The 14588-nt window shown below is 49.3% G+C and overlaps 1 protein-coding gene across 1 annotated transcript in view; it reads left to right on the top strand.

Annotated features, from left to right (window-relative positions):
• The window catches only part of DNAH3 (dynein axonemal heavy chain 3), a 212312-nt gene that overhangs the window by 85188 nt on the left and 112536 nt on the right, over positions 1 to 14588 (top strand). The window contains exons 20-24 of the mRNA XM_054714387.1: positions 575 to 689; positions 3261 to 3377; positions 8656 to 8835; positions 10143 to 10279; positions 13113 to 13314. Coding sequence (XP_054570362.1) covers positions 575 to 689; positions 3261 to 3377; positions 8656 to 8835; positions 10143 to 10279; positions 13113 to 13314 — 751 coding nt within the window. The remainder of the gene's footprint in view (positions 1 to 574; positions 690 to 3260; positions 3378 to 8655; positions 8836 to 10142; positions 10280 to 13112; positions 13315 to 14588) is intronic.

Here is a 14588-nt window from a genome sequence, read left to right as displayed (position 1 = left end):
GGGAGTTGGCTACCACCCTGCAATGCTCAGGACAGCCCCCAGCACAGAACCAGTGGCTCCTGTTGGTGGGCTGGAGGCTCAAACAGCAGACGTTTATTTGTTCAGCGTACTGGGGGCTCAAAGCCTATGATCAAAGCGTTGGCAAGTTTACTGTCTTCTGCAGCCTCTCTCCTTGGCTTGTGGCCACCTCTCCCCATGTCTTTCATTCCCACGGTCATTCCTCTCTGTCTGTCCTTTCTCCTCTTCTTATAAGGACTGTCCTATTGGATTCGGGGCCACCTCACAGCATCACTTTAACTTAACTACTCACTAAAGACCCATTTTCAGATGGGAGACCTTCCGTTCCAAGGCCCTAGGGTAGGACTATGCCTGTGGGGAGACACAATTCAGCCCGTAATACAGCCCCAATGCCTGCGGTGCGGAGGCTCAGGAGCCCTGTAACGCTGGAGCGCTGGCCCGTCTTCGAGTAGGAGTTCAGTAAAAGCAGGGCTTCCAAAGCTTCTCTTACGCGGAGCTGAACTCCCATGGCCGAGTTTCTCCCCCGTCACGCTGCTGTCCCTTCCTTCCCTTCCAGACTGGAGCCCATTGGAGCCACCGCCAGCAAAGAATACTCCCTGGAGAAAAACTTGGAGAAGATGAAGTCGGACTGGGTCAGCATGACATTCAGCTTCGCAAAGTACAGGGACACGGTGAGTCTCGGCCAGCACAGCCAGCCTACCTGCCGCAGAGTGCAGGGGAGCCCCTTGGAATCGCAACAGACTCGCAGGAGGGTCCCGAACAGCTTTTTAAAAACTTTTTTTCTGAGACATAATCGACACATAACGTTATATAGGTTTGAGGTGTAGGGGTGTGGGTTGGATATGTTTATCTATTGCAATATTACCACCCCAGGATCACCTCACACCTCTATAGGCACCTGATTTCATCTCTCTCCTGTGGGGGCAACCATTAGGGTCTGGTCTCTCAGCCGCTTGGAAGGTCAGCACGGTGTTGCTCACTGTCAGCGCCGCTGCATCAGACCCCGCTGCCTGTGTCCGTTACCCCTCCTCGGGCCACCCTGAGGGATGCATTCTCAAATGAGAAATGCCTTTTGATTCACAGCAACAAGCAGAGCAAGCCTCCTGAATTGGCCTCTCCCAGGGACTCTCCAGCCCCTCCGAAGCTGCCTGGAGTAAATAATAGTAAAAAAAAAAAAATCCTGGTTGATTCTTCCTCTCTCCACCCCAAAGTGCCTGGGCATCTGTATGTTTAAGGCCCTGGACTTTCTAATGTGCAATGCGGATTGAGAACGAAAACCCTAAAGCAGGGCTGGGGATGTCGGGCCTGCATATGAGACCCACAAAGCCATTTGGTCTGGCCCTGCTTTAGGGGTGAGTTCATTAAATGTTTGACCAAAGAGAGCAGGCTCATTTTTAAGTGGATAATTTGTAGGGCCTGAGAATGATGTTACAAATATCCACATGGCCCTTGGCAGGGGTTCCCCACCCCTGCCCTAAAGGCTCCCGTGTCCCTCCTCCCCCGAGGCCACAGGTGATCTTTTCTCTCCCCTTCAGTTCAATAGTCACAAGGCCTTGATTTCACCTGGGTAAGAACTGCAGATGAGTCAGTGGCAGGGAGGGAATTGGGCGCCTCTCCCAGCAGGACCAGGCGCCTGGCCCCGCAGATCAGATGCGCTGCACTGTCTGCCTGGAGGACACGCTCCTGGAGGTGGTGGGCTGAGGCGAGGAGTGAGCTGAGAGACCTGGGAACATAGCTTAGTTCCTGCCGGCCAGTCCAGCTGTTGACTAGTGCAGCTACAGACCAGGATCAGCATAGCTCAGACACCCCTCCCAGTGCAGAGCGACTAGTAAAGGGAGGTGGATGAGAAACATAGCCTAGCCCCCACTTAGCCACCAGATGTGGGCTTGAAGGAAGTGACAGCAGAGTGAGAAAGACAGGCCTGTGGCAGGGGACATAGCCTGGCCAGCCTTCGGCACGGTGGCCTCAGAGGAAGAGTGTCGTGCACGAGCCTGACCCACTCGTAGACTGTGGCCCAGTGAACGCACTGTCAGAGGCTCCGAACTTTCTTGGTTCCTGTTGCCTTTTGTGTCATGAATGTCATTCTTTCTTCATGGTTCCCCTCCCCCAGAGCAAAAGAAATCGCTCACAGCTTTGTTGTTAAGTAATTGGGTTCAAACAGAAATATTTGTGTCCTGTCACCTTCACTGTTTGAAAAAAATCCGTAGAAATTTGTTAAAAACATTCAAACCTGTAAAGAATTTTTATGAGTTTATTTGAGCCAAACTGTCTACAATTGCTGGGAAGCAGAACCTCAACGGATTGGGATAGTGCTCCAGAGAATGGCAGTTTTTCAGCTATTTTTATACATTGCAACCAAAGGAGGGATGTAGGTGGGTTACATGAAACCCACTGGTGATTGACTAGAGAGGCAGGAGAAAGCAAAGGGGGGCGGGTGGGAAACCCCTGGGATTGGATAAGACACATACTTAGGTGGGTGCAGGATAGTCAACAGTCAACAGTTAACATGACAACAATAACAATAAAGGAATTTGGGTCTCTGTCCTGGTGCCCAGGCACGTTAGGTTGTGCCCCAAGGGGTCCAGAAAAAGGGAAGTGACAAGTTACCCAGACATTTCAAGGGTGTGTTATTATAGATGCAAAAAGACAGATAGGCTCAGTTAAGGTAAAGGTTGACCTTGTCAGTGAAGATACCAGCCTAGGATGTAACTGCCCACCATGACTGCTCTTAGTTAACATTTAATTTCAGACCATCCTTTGTGGTGACTTTAGGTCTGAGTTTGCAAGACCGCCATGCAGGCCTTCCCTGAGCTGCCTGTCAGGTCAGCATGTGGCCCCTTTCATGCACAAATTGAAAGAAACACATTTGTATTTTCTTTTTAAACATTCCCAGTGACTTGCTGTGAATTCACTGCAGTGCCCTGGGCTCCTGGACGCACAGTTGAGAACCACCATCTAGGCCCAGCCAAGCCGCTGGGCAGGGCCCCTGCGGGCAGCAGGAGAGCGAAGGGCAGGAGGTGGGAGCACAGGGAAGGGCGGAGCTCTGGGCTTGGGCCACATTTGATTTCTTCCACGAAGATGGAAAGTCTGTGTCTTTAAGAACATTTTCAAGGAAGAAAATAGAAATTCCATCCCGTAAGACACGGGTTCCTGCCTCCCTGGGTGGAGCTCTGGGCTCCGTGTCTGTGTGTCAGCCTACAAGTGATGTGCGTGGCTCTAACAGGGCAGGTGTGTGTCTGCAGGATACGAGCATCCTGTGCGCCGTGGATGACATTCAGCTGCTCCTCGATGACCACGTGATAAAGACACAGACCATGTGCGGCTCCCCCTTCATCAAGCCAATAGAAACCGAATGCCGGGTAAGGTGGAAGGGGGCGGTTTTGTGACATCCGGGTAGCTCTTGGTTTCTTGGAGGAGGTAGAAGGTTTTTAAGTTCATCTAACAATCAAATTCATTGTCTCCTGCTTGGAAAAAAGTAACACAAGACTAAAAGCATGTAACCGTCCAAGTAAGCATGTTGTGTGCTGAGCCTGTGCAAGTCTGCCAAAAGGAAACGTGAGATGGTTTGAATGTACCAAGTAAAAATGCACTTGGAAAGTATGTATCAGCCGGGCTAGTGTACTCTTGAATGTAAACACTGTAGGGTCGGCATGTGGCTCATTGTGTCCTGTGTATGGACGCAGCATAGGCTAAAGGCAAAGCTCCTGAAGCAGACTTTCTGGTTTCAAACTCTGGCTCCCTGCTCATTAACCTTGGGCAAGGCTCTTAAACTGTGTCTCCGGTTCTGCATTTGTAAAGTGTGATGTGTAGTAACATTTCCATCATAAACCCACCTGATTAAATTAGTTTTCACATACATAAAGCACTCAGCCCATCCCTGCTTATAGTAATAATAAGATGTGTAGTAACATTTCCATCATAAACACACCTGATTAAGTTAGTTTTCACATACATAAAGCATTCAGCCCATCCCTGCTTAATCCTATATAATAAAAGGCTAGTATGCAAATCAACTGAACTGTGGAACAACTGGTAGCTATGATGCACACTGACCACCAGGAGGCAGACACTCACCCAGGAGCTGTCCCCTGGTGGTCAGTGTGCTCCCACAAGGGGGAGCACCGCTCAGCCAGAAGCTGGGCTCATGCCTGGCGAGCGCAGCACTAAGGATGTCCGACTGACCGCTTAGACCCACCCCCCATCAGTTGGACATTCCCCGAGGACTCCCAGACTGCGAGAGGGCACAGGCCAGGTTGAGGGAAACCCCACACCCGGGAGTGCACGATTTCGTGCACCAGGCCTCTAGTTATACACTGAGTGGCCAGATGATTATGATCTCTGAATGCATAATAATCTGGCCACTCAGTGTATATCCTATATAATAAAAGGCTAATATGCAAATTTTCCCCTCGACCAGGAGTTCGACCAGCAGGCAGGCCGGCCAACCACCCATGTCCCCTCCCCCTGGCCAGGCTGGCCAGATCCCACCCAGGCATGAATTCATGCACAGGCCTATAATATATATATAAACAGTAATATGCAAATTAACCATCACTCTGCTACACGACAAACCACGCCCACCAGCCAATCAGGAGTGAGTATGCAAATTAACCCCAACCAAGATGGCTACAGTCACAGAGCCAGCAGGATGCTTGGGTTTCCCAGGCAATGGAGGAAGCCAAGCTTTCTGCATACCCTGGTGGGCCCAGGCCTCCATTCAAGGCTACAAAGTTTCAATTATAGAAGATAAATAAATCCCAACAAAAATGGTGGCAGCCATGGAGCTGGAGAGAGCAGGAGGCTTGGGTTGCCCCCAGCGATGGAGGAAGCCAAGCTTTCCACACACCCTGGCAGGCCCAGGCCTCCACTCAAGGCTACAGAGTTTCAATTATAGAAGATAAATAAATCCCAACAAAAATGGCTGTGGCCATGGAGCAAGCAGGAGGCTTGGCTCTGCTCCAGGCTACAAAGTTTCAATTATAGAAGATAAATAAATCCCAGATACCAGGGCCTCCGCTTGGGTCACTGGGGGGGCGTGGCCGGCATGCAAACCACCACAGGCCCCTCACCCAGGCTGCCCCACACCCTAAGGAAACCCCCACACTGATCCAGGACACCCTTCAGGGCAAACCAGCTGGCCCCTACCCGTGCACCAGGCCTCTATCCTATCAAATAAAAGAGTAATATGCAAATTGACTGTCACTCCAACACACAAGATGGCTGCCCCCATGTGGTCAAAGATCCTGCCCCCATGTGGACACAAGAGGGCCGCCACAAGATAGCCAGCACTGGAGGGCAGTTGGGAGGGACCAGGCCTGCAAGGGAGGGCAGTTGGGAGCGAACAAGCCTGCAGGGGAGGGCAATTAGGGGTGACCAGGCCAGCAGAGGAGGGAAGTTGGGGGTGACCGGGCCTGCAGGGGAGAGCAGTTGGGGGGGACCAGGCCTGCAGGGGAGGGCAGTTAGGGGCAAATAGGCTGGCAGGGGAGTGGTTAGGGGATGATTAGGCTGGCAGGCAGAAGCAGTTAGGGGCAATCAGGAAGGCAGGTAGGCGAGCAGGTGGGAGCCAGCAGTCCTGGATTATGAGAGGGATGTCCACTGGGATCAGGCCTAAACAGGCAGTCAGACATCCCTTGAGGAGTCCCAGATTGGAGAGGATGCAGGCTGGGCTGAGGGACACCACCCCACCCCCCGTGCATGAATTTCATGCACCGAGCCTCTAGTATAGATACACACACACACACACACACACACACACACACACGCACACTCTGAGTGGCCAGATTATTATGCGTTCAGAGATCATAATAATCTGGCCACTCAGTGTATATAACAGTAATATATGATAACTAGTGGCCCGGTGCATGAAATTTGTGCACATTAAAAGGGAATTAATTAGAGGAAATATTTTAATATTGCTATTTGCCCTTTCTCTATAACAGAAGTGTGAGAGATGAAAGGAAATTAGTAAAATGTATATGAAAATAATATGTAAATTTATTAATAAGTAAACTAACAAAAGGATATAACAACAGAGGCATGATATAAAAACAACAAAAACATGATATGAAAACAACAAAAACATGATTAAAAACAACAGTGATGCAAACAATGACTGATAAAGTGATTAAATTTATTCTACTATCTCCCTGTACACCACATTAAGAGTGAAAACACTTTCAAAGTGCTTGACTAATTTCCCTTGTGATGAAGTATTTACAACTTTAACATCACACGGTCTACGAATTCAAGAGAAAGCAACATATAACTGACCATGTACAAAAACGGGCTCAGGTAGGAATATTCCTACTCTGTCTAGAGTTTGTCCTTGTGATTTATTAATAGTCATCGCAAATGCTGGCATCACGGGAAACTGTCGTTGAATCAATTTAAATGGGAGGCCAGTGTCAGATGGGGACAAATCAATTCTTAGAATCAGAACAGACTCTCCCTCTGCAGATCCTGTTAATACTTCAGCTTTGATAATGTTAGGTCATAATCTTTTGATAATCTAGTACCATTACAAAGACCCCATTTACTATTAAGATTTCTCAATAGCATAATGATTGCACCCACTTTCAATTTTTATTTATGTCATGGCATTCCCAAAAGAGTAATACTATTAAGAAATTCGATGGGAAAATTTTCCTTTTCAGCATCATCTGTTGAATCAATGGAATCATCACTCAAATGTGTGAGAAAATCTCCATCGAGTATATCCAAAATTTCTTCATTTAATTTTTGAACATGCTCATTTTTTGGACAAAGAATTGCACATTTAGATATATTTTTAATATTATCTATAGATATAGTATTTCCAAAGGTAGCTTCACTAATAGATCCATTACAAATCATTTCACAGGGGATTTCAATAATATCCATTCCTAAATGAAAACTGCTATCAAGTTTTCCATCTCCAAGTTTCACTAACCATTCACTATAAGCAGAATCCTCTGATCTCATATTTGTTGTAAGAGACAACTTTCTGAAACATCCCCAAACAGTACAGTACTTTAAACTCATGTGTACTATGGCTGATCGCATAGCATGCGGCACAATACTGAGACATTGTCGAAAATTCCCTCCGAGAAGAACTTTCCCACCAAATGCAACATTCAAATTCATAATTTCTCTTAGTAATCTGTCTATGGCGTTTATAGCATGACTGGATGCCATGGTGCATTCATCAATAATAAGAAGTTGGGCCTTTTTAATAGTTTTAGCAACTTCACTGTTTATATTCAGTCTAGAAATTGAAGATTCGTTTAATGGAATTGGTAATTTACATTGGGAATGAAAGGTTCTTCCACCGAGAAGAAACTGCAGCAATTCCTGTAGACTCTGTGGGTAAAACAGTACCACCACAACCTCTAATATAATGTATTAAAACTTTACACAGATGTGCAGATGTGGGGAACAGCTACAGTGTTTGGACAGGTTCAAGCCTTGGACTGATGAGAGGGCACAGTCCTCTCATTGCCACGTGCAAGTCCCAGCTTGGAGGGCAGGGCCCTCCCAGCACATTATAGCTAACAGCTATGGTTGTGGGCTTGAACCTATGGTCTGAACACGTGCCTAAGTGATGTGGGCTTGATAGAGTTCAGATGTATGTAGTTGAGTAGGATTGAAACCCACGAGAATGTTGTAAACATTTTGGTCATGCCCTTACTTTGCCTCGTGGCATCTGCTATAAAATAAAGACACGGCTTGTGGACGCGGTCGCTGTCTCTCAGAGAAGCAGCATCCCACCGAGACCCAGCTTTCATTCCCTTGTCTGTCTTCTCTAAGCCTGTCACCACCCCCACTCAGGGTCGCCCTTGGCCGTGCCGGCGCGGCACATACAGATGTGCAGGTGAACAGGATTCCTAGCTGGCAGGCCCCTGACAGCAAGCTGGCCACCTGTTGATTCCGTGAGAAATGGGGTTCCCTCCTCCCTCCTGTCAGGGTCTGGGGTGCAGGTGAATGGGGGTCCTGGCTGGCAGGCCACTGACAGCAAGCTATCCAACAGGGGATTCTGTGAGGAATGGGGCTCCCTTCTCCCTCCTGTCAGGGTGTGGTTTGAAGGCCGGCCACGCCCCCTGTTGGGCCAGACCCAGAGTTCTACCACGCTGTGGCCTAGGCCTAGGCAACCCAGGACTGACTGCCGCTGGGCACTCCTGGCGCTCCGAGGGTGGGTTCTTCCCTCAGGCCTGCGGGAAACAGCTCAGGGAGGGCGCAGCCATTTCTGTGGCAACCCAGGACTCAGTGCCTCCAAGCTCTGAGGGCAGGTTCCTGCCTCAAACCTCTCCCTCTGGGGGAACAGCTCAAGGAGGGCACAGCCTTTGCCAAGGCGACCCCTGCAGGACTGGCTTCCTTCCGGTTGGTCGAACTTCTGCCGTGATGGTATTACACCCTGGCTCTTTATTACAGAGATATTATAGATATTATTACTGGTGTGATTATTATTCCACCAGAAGGCAAGCTCCATGAGGGCAAGGACTCCCTTGTTTCATTCATTGCTGTATTCACATTGCCTAGAACAGTGTCCAGAACATAGGGGCACTCGACACGTGATTGCTAAACAAGGGAAAGAGTGAATAAATAGTTGTGCGATGCAGGGCGGCAAGTTAATGACTCAGACATAAAATGCTAAATTCGCAGAAGTGGGAAGAAAAGCTGGTCCGTGTGCAGGACATCTTGGATGCCTGGTTGAAATGCCAAGCTACCTGGCTGTACCTGGAACCGATCTTCAGCTCAGAGGACATCATAGCCCAGATGCCAGAAGAGGGCAGGAAGTTTGCTACCGTGGACGGTTACTGGAAATCCCTCATGTCCCAAGCGGTAAGCTCCCAGCTCCCAGCACCTCTCACCGGCGGGAGCCTGGGCTGCAACACATGCTCCTCGTGGTGCGTTGTAGCCAGGCCCCTTCAAACTTGTAAGCAAGCTAGATTTTTGAAAATTTGATATTGTATAATTTTCCAATTTCAAAAGTTGTTATTAAAGGTTTAAACATGGATGTATGTAATATAGAAAGTGGAGGCCATGATACGCCCCGTCCCCAGAAGTGAGCACTAGCAGCTGTGTAACAGCTGTCATCCATGAGGGGAGGACTGTTTATTGCAGGTAAAGCTTTCACAGCTCGAGAATCCTTTCAGAATTCAAATGATTGTCCAGATTCAGTTATGCAGACATTTAACAAACGTTTATTCAGTACCTACCCTGACCCAGACATTGTACCAAGAATCAGAAAAACACTTGAAGATGATATCTGCCTTCATATTTCACTGCTTTGTGAGGAGACAGACTTAGATACATAAGAGCTATAATGGAAGTTATGCAAAAAGGTTTTAGAAGGCAGAAAAGTGACTGAGTGCCCTGGGCATGGCAGAGAAGGCCTCCAGGAGGTGCCACTGGGAACAGGCCTCGAAGTGTGAGTGCACGGGGTGGACAGGTATCGGGGTACCCATTAAGAGATGAGTTTTTTCCTTTTGGAAGTCAAGTGTGCTCAAATTGGGGCGCCTTTATAAAGAATTTGTCTCAAGGGAACTTACCTGCCCTGTGTTTTGTAGGAATAGTTAAGTGGTCATTTATATCACTCGGCCATCAGAGCCAATTTGCATATCCTGCTTCCTCCAACTTCATATTAGCTGAGATTCGGGGTTGCAAGTAACGGAAACCAAGGCAGCTCAAACACAAAGACGAATGGGTGTCTCCTGGAAGCCGCGGGCAGAACGTGTGTAAAGGAAGCTGTGGGCCCGGCGGTTCCTCAGGAAACCCTGGAGTGCACTTCCCGTGCCGCTCCCTCTCCTGCAGGCGGGCATGCTCGGCCCCGGTCACGTCATGGAAGCCGATCTTCACGCAGCAGCAAAGCCCTCCTTCGGGGGCCAGCCAGACTAGTGAGGGTTCATCATCCGAATTAAGTCCCAGCATTAGAATAGCGCTGTCATGGTTGGTTTCAGTTGCCTGCCCCTGGCCCCGTCAGCCCCAGCCAGAGGGGCAGGCCCTGCTACTGAGCGTTCTGGCTTTGGGATCAGGAGACACTTCGCTGGGCAGGGCACCGTCAGTTGAGGTGCTGGTCACACACTCACAGAATGACCTCTCTCGGAGTCTGGGAGCCCCTGGTGAGTCCCTCTTCTGGTGGCACCTAGGTGAGAGATGCCAGGGTCCTGATGGCGGCCGACCAGCCCCGGATGGCTGAGAAGCTTCAGGAAGCGAACACTCTGCTGGAGGACATCCAGAGGGGGCTAAACGATTACTTGGAGAAGAAGAGACTGTTTTTCCCCAGGTACTTGTTACTGTCCTTGGGTTCGGAGTGGCCTTCCTGCCCCGTACAGAGGTAGAATGAAAGTTTTCACACTGCGAGTTGGCTTCTATTCCATGTTCTTTGCAGGGTTCCCATTCCCTGAGGCACTCTCAGGGGTGAGGATGCTGCACGACTGTAACTTAGAGGGAGGTTGAATGGGCACCCGTGGGACCAATGCCACACTTTGGCCGACCAGCATGGTCAGCCATACTCCCAACTAGGGGAGTATGGTCGTCGGGATTAAGGACCTGGACCTTGGCGTTAAACAGACCTTAGTGTGAGTCCCAGCTCTTCCCTTCTGAGTCCACCCCAGCCTCGGGTTCTCCCTGTAAGAGAGACGGGACAAGGCCCTGCCTCGTGCACCTGCTGTGCATTTCAAATGCGACAACGCACGTAAAGCACCCAGGTCCCAGACCACGTGCTCGTGAAATGCCAGCTAAGTGTTTTGCTATCAAATTTTGTCGTTTCTGGCAGGTATGTTTATAAACGTTTGCCTCTTTTTTCCATAAGAACCAGTGTTCTTCTGCATAAAGGTCAGGCGGGTCCCAGGAAGGAGGGTCCTCGCCCCTGACCATCTGTCACATCTCGCTGACCGTGCGTGGTCCCCCCGTGGCATTTGATTCTAATTAGGATACAAGTTTGATCCTAACTTGCCTTGAAGGAACTCACACCTTAGTGTCCCCTACATGGAGACAACGTTAGTTCTCTGCTTTCCACCCCAAAAAAGTGGGTTGTTTAGGGTTCAGAAGTGTCCTTGGCATGTACTTAAGGCAGTATTGTCCAGTAGAACCTGACTCAATGACAGAGATGTTCTACCTATACTTGTGCTGTGCAGTGTAGTAGCCGTGAGCCACATGTGGCTATCCAGCACTTTAAATGTGGCTAGTGTAACTGAGAAGGAAATTTTTAATTTATTTAGTATCCTTTTTAAAAATATATATTTTTATTGATTTCAGAAAGGAAGGGAGAGGGAGAGAGAGAGAGAAACATCCATGATGAGAGAGAATCATTTAGCAGCTGCCTCCTGCATGCCCCCTACTGGGGATCGAGCCCGCAGCATGGGGATGTGCCCTTGACTGGAATCAAACCCCTTTGGTCCTCAGGCCAATGCTCTTCCACTGAGCCACACCGGCCAGGGCTATTTAGTATTCATTTAAAACATAAATAGCCACAGGTGTCTAATGCCTTCAGCCCTGGTAACACAGATGGAAGAGTGGACGGAGCCTCTATCTGAAAGCACAAAACTTGGCCAGAGGACATTTCTAAGATTTGGGCTCCTAGTCCTACGCCCATGACTGTTGGTCCTCAGAAAGTGCAGGCACAGTGCTTGCCGTGTACAGGACATGCTCTGAGTGCTCTGTGTGTATTAACCTGGGACTGTTATTTTTATCTCCACTTTACACATGAGGAAACAGTCACTTGCGACAAAACACAGTCCTGGCAAGTGGAGAAGCTAGCATTCGATTCCAGGCTGTCTGGGCGAGATAGTTAACTTCTCTGAGCCTCACTTTCTGTCTAGGTTAAATGCACACACATCTCAATATTTCTGTATGCCTTCTTATGGAATAAAATTAAGCACTCTCAGCATGAGATTAGGTGTGAATATTGTGGCCATTGTTGTAATCCATCCTATACAGTGAAGACCCTAATCATATGGTCCGTCATTATGGGCCTCTCAGCCTAGTGGTCACTGTAGAGGTTTGTTCCTTGAACATTTGCTGAAGGTTTGTGGTGGCTGCCTTTAGGCCTCAGCAAGAGAATGAAGCTATTGTATTATTTGTACATTTTTAAAATTTTATTTTTAATCCTCACATGAGTATATCTTTTTCCATTGCTTTTCAGAGAGAGTGGAAAGGAGGGAGGGAGGGAGGGAGGGAGAGGAGAGAGAATGAGAGAGAGAGAGAGAGAGAGAGAGAGATCAACTGGCTGCCCCCCGGGGGCTCAGAAAACAAACCACAACCCAGATACATGCCCTTGACCCGAAATCGAACCCGAGACCCTTTAGTGGGCAGGCTGATGCTCTAACCACTGAGCACACTGGCCAGGGCTTATTATTTGTCATTTCAAACAAGATAAAGGCCCTGCATGTAAGGAAGTGCGTTACTCACATGTGCTTCCCTTTCAGCCTGTCACGCCTGGAGACATGTGCTTCCCTTTCAGCCTGTCACACCTCTCTCCTCCCGGGTGGCTCTCAGCACTGCCTGAGCATTAGCGTCACCGGGGGTTTCATTTTTACTTTGTAATTGCATTTGTTGGGGTGGCATTGGTTAATAACATTGTGTAGGTTTCACGTGTACGATTCTATAACCCATCATCTGTGTATTGTGTTGTGTGTTCCCCATCCAAAGTCAAGTCTCATTCCGTCACCACTTATCTATCTCCCCTCTACAACCTCTCCTCCCTGCCCCTACCTGGGGTTTTAAAATATATGGATCCTCAGACCCAACCCCAGGTCAGTTCCATATGAATCTTTGCAGTAGAGTCTCGGCATTGGAATTTCAAAACAAGGTCAGCAGGTGATTCTGCAGTGCGGCCAAGGCTGAGAACCACTGCTCTGTTCTGTTTTCTTTCAAAAGAAAGCACCCCAGCCCCAGCCCGATTAAACTCAGATATGCCGGCCTCAGCATTTCTCCTGCTCTCAGAGTCTAACTCATCCCCGCCCTCCATGCCCCAGTGGGACATGGTGAGGGCGAGTCCTCGGAGAAGACCCTCGCACAGCTGTCTGCGGCATCATTCCCTGTGGAGAGCAGAGCCTTGTTGGGAAAACGAGTTCTCAGAAGGGACTCAGTTGCTGTGCTCCTTTGCTTTGAAACAGGTTCTTCTTCCTGTCGAACGATGAGCTGCTGGAGATCTTGTCGGAGACCAAGGACCCGCTCCGTGTGCAGCCGCACCTGAAGAAGTGCTTCGAGGGCATCTCCAGGCTGGAGTTCACGGACAGCTTGGAGATTGTGGGCATGATCAGCTCGGAGAAAGAAACCGTTCCCTTCAAGCAGAAAATCTACCCAGCCCAAGCCAAAGTAACTGCCCTTACCCATGCTTGTTCTTTCCTCACAGCCAAGCGAACAGAGGCAGCGCGCACTCTGTTTAGACGTATGGATCTGGCTTCGGTCACCTGGGGTGGGACACGGGGGCTCCACAACCGATGACCGGGTGACGGGAAGTGACCCGCCGTCCAGAGCCTCGGCCTGCCCATCTCTACATTGGGGAGTAGATGCCTCGCTGTGCACACTAAGCTGTGGAAGGATTTTAGCCAAAGGTGATGTGGAATAGGGTGATCAGGCTGGCAGGCAGAAGTGGTTAGGGGCAGGCAGGCAGGTGAGCAGTTGGGAGCTAGCAGTCCTGGATTGTGAGAGGGATGTCCCAGATTGCAGAGGGTGCAGGCTGGGCTGAAGGACACACACACACACACACACACACACACACACACACCCGTGCACAAATTTCGTGCACCGGGCCTCTGGTCCTAGATAATAAAAGGCTAATATGCAAAGAAACCAGTAGCAGGAATCAGGTCCAAACTGACGCCGTTCCGATTTCCGTGTGCAGAGCCCAGCTCAAAGTAGTTTGGTTAGACAGCTTGCTGGGCCAGTGTCTTCAAAGCCCAGTGAAGTGTGGAATCGATGCCATTAACGCTGAGCTTTACACGTGTGTCCCTGTATACGGAGTAAAGTGTGACCCGCTTCTGCTTCTGCCAGACAGGACAGCGCGCGCATGGCCATGGGGCACCCTAGGCCTCCCGTTGCCGGCTGCTTCTGCCCCCCAACCCCAGCCAGCTCGGGAGCCGCAGTCGCCAGCCGCGAGCCGGGAATTCCGGAACTGAGCGATTGGCTGCACGTTCGTTACCTATGGGGCTTTGAAAAAAACCAGATGCCCAAGTTCCATCCCAGGTCCCATCCCTGGTTACAGCTGGGAGTGGGAGGCAGGCCTCTGTGCCTGGTTTCAGTTTTAGTTTTCCGATCTCCAGATCATCCCCCCGCACAGCCAATTTGGGGACCACGGGAATAAGGGAAGAACTAAAAGTGTTCATTAGAAACACGCAGTTTGTTTTATTAACTGAAATAGAAATGTCGTTTCCTCCTGAGAATTATCTGTTTCAGAAAACGATGTGAAAGAAATGCATGTTTAAACCCCTTATTGCACCTTTTACAAGACACACACTTCCTAGAACACAGGAAATAATGTAAAACAAAGAGTGAAAGAATATTGGCTGAAAGGGGGTGTGGGGGAAACCTTTCCTCTACGCTCTACCCTCAAGGTTATGTTGTTATATCGGAATTCAGTGAGCCAGACA

The sequence above is a fragment of the Eptesicus fuscus genome, chromosome 4, assembly GCF_027574615.1.
Source record: "Eptesicus fuscus isolate TK198812 chromosome 4, DD_ASM_mEF_20220401, whole genome shotgun sequence".
NCBI lineage: Eukaryota > Metazoa > Chordata > Mammalia > Chiroptera > Vespertilionidae > Eptesicus > Eptesicus fuscus.
This window is presented reverse-complemented; position numbering and strand designations above follow the sequence as displayed.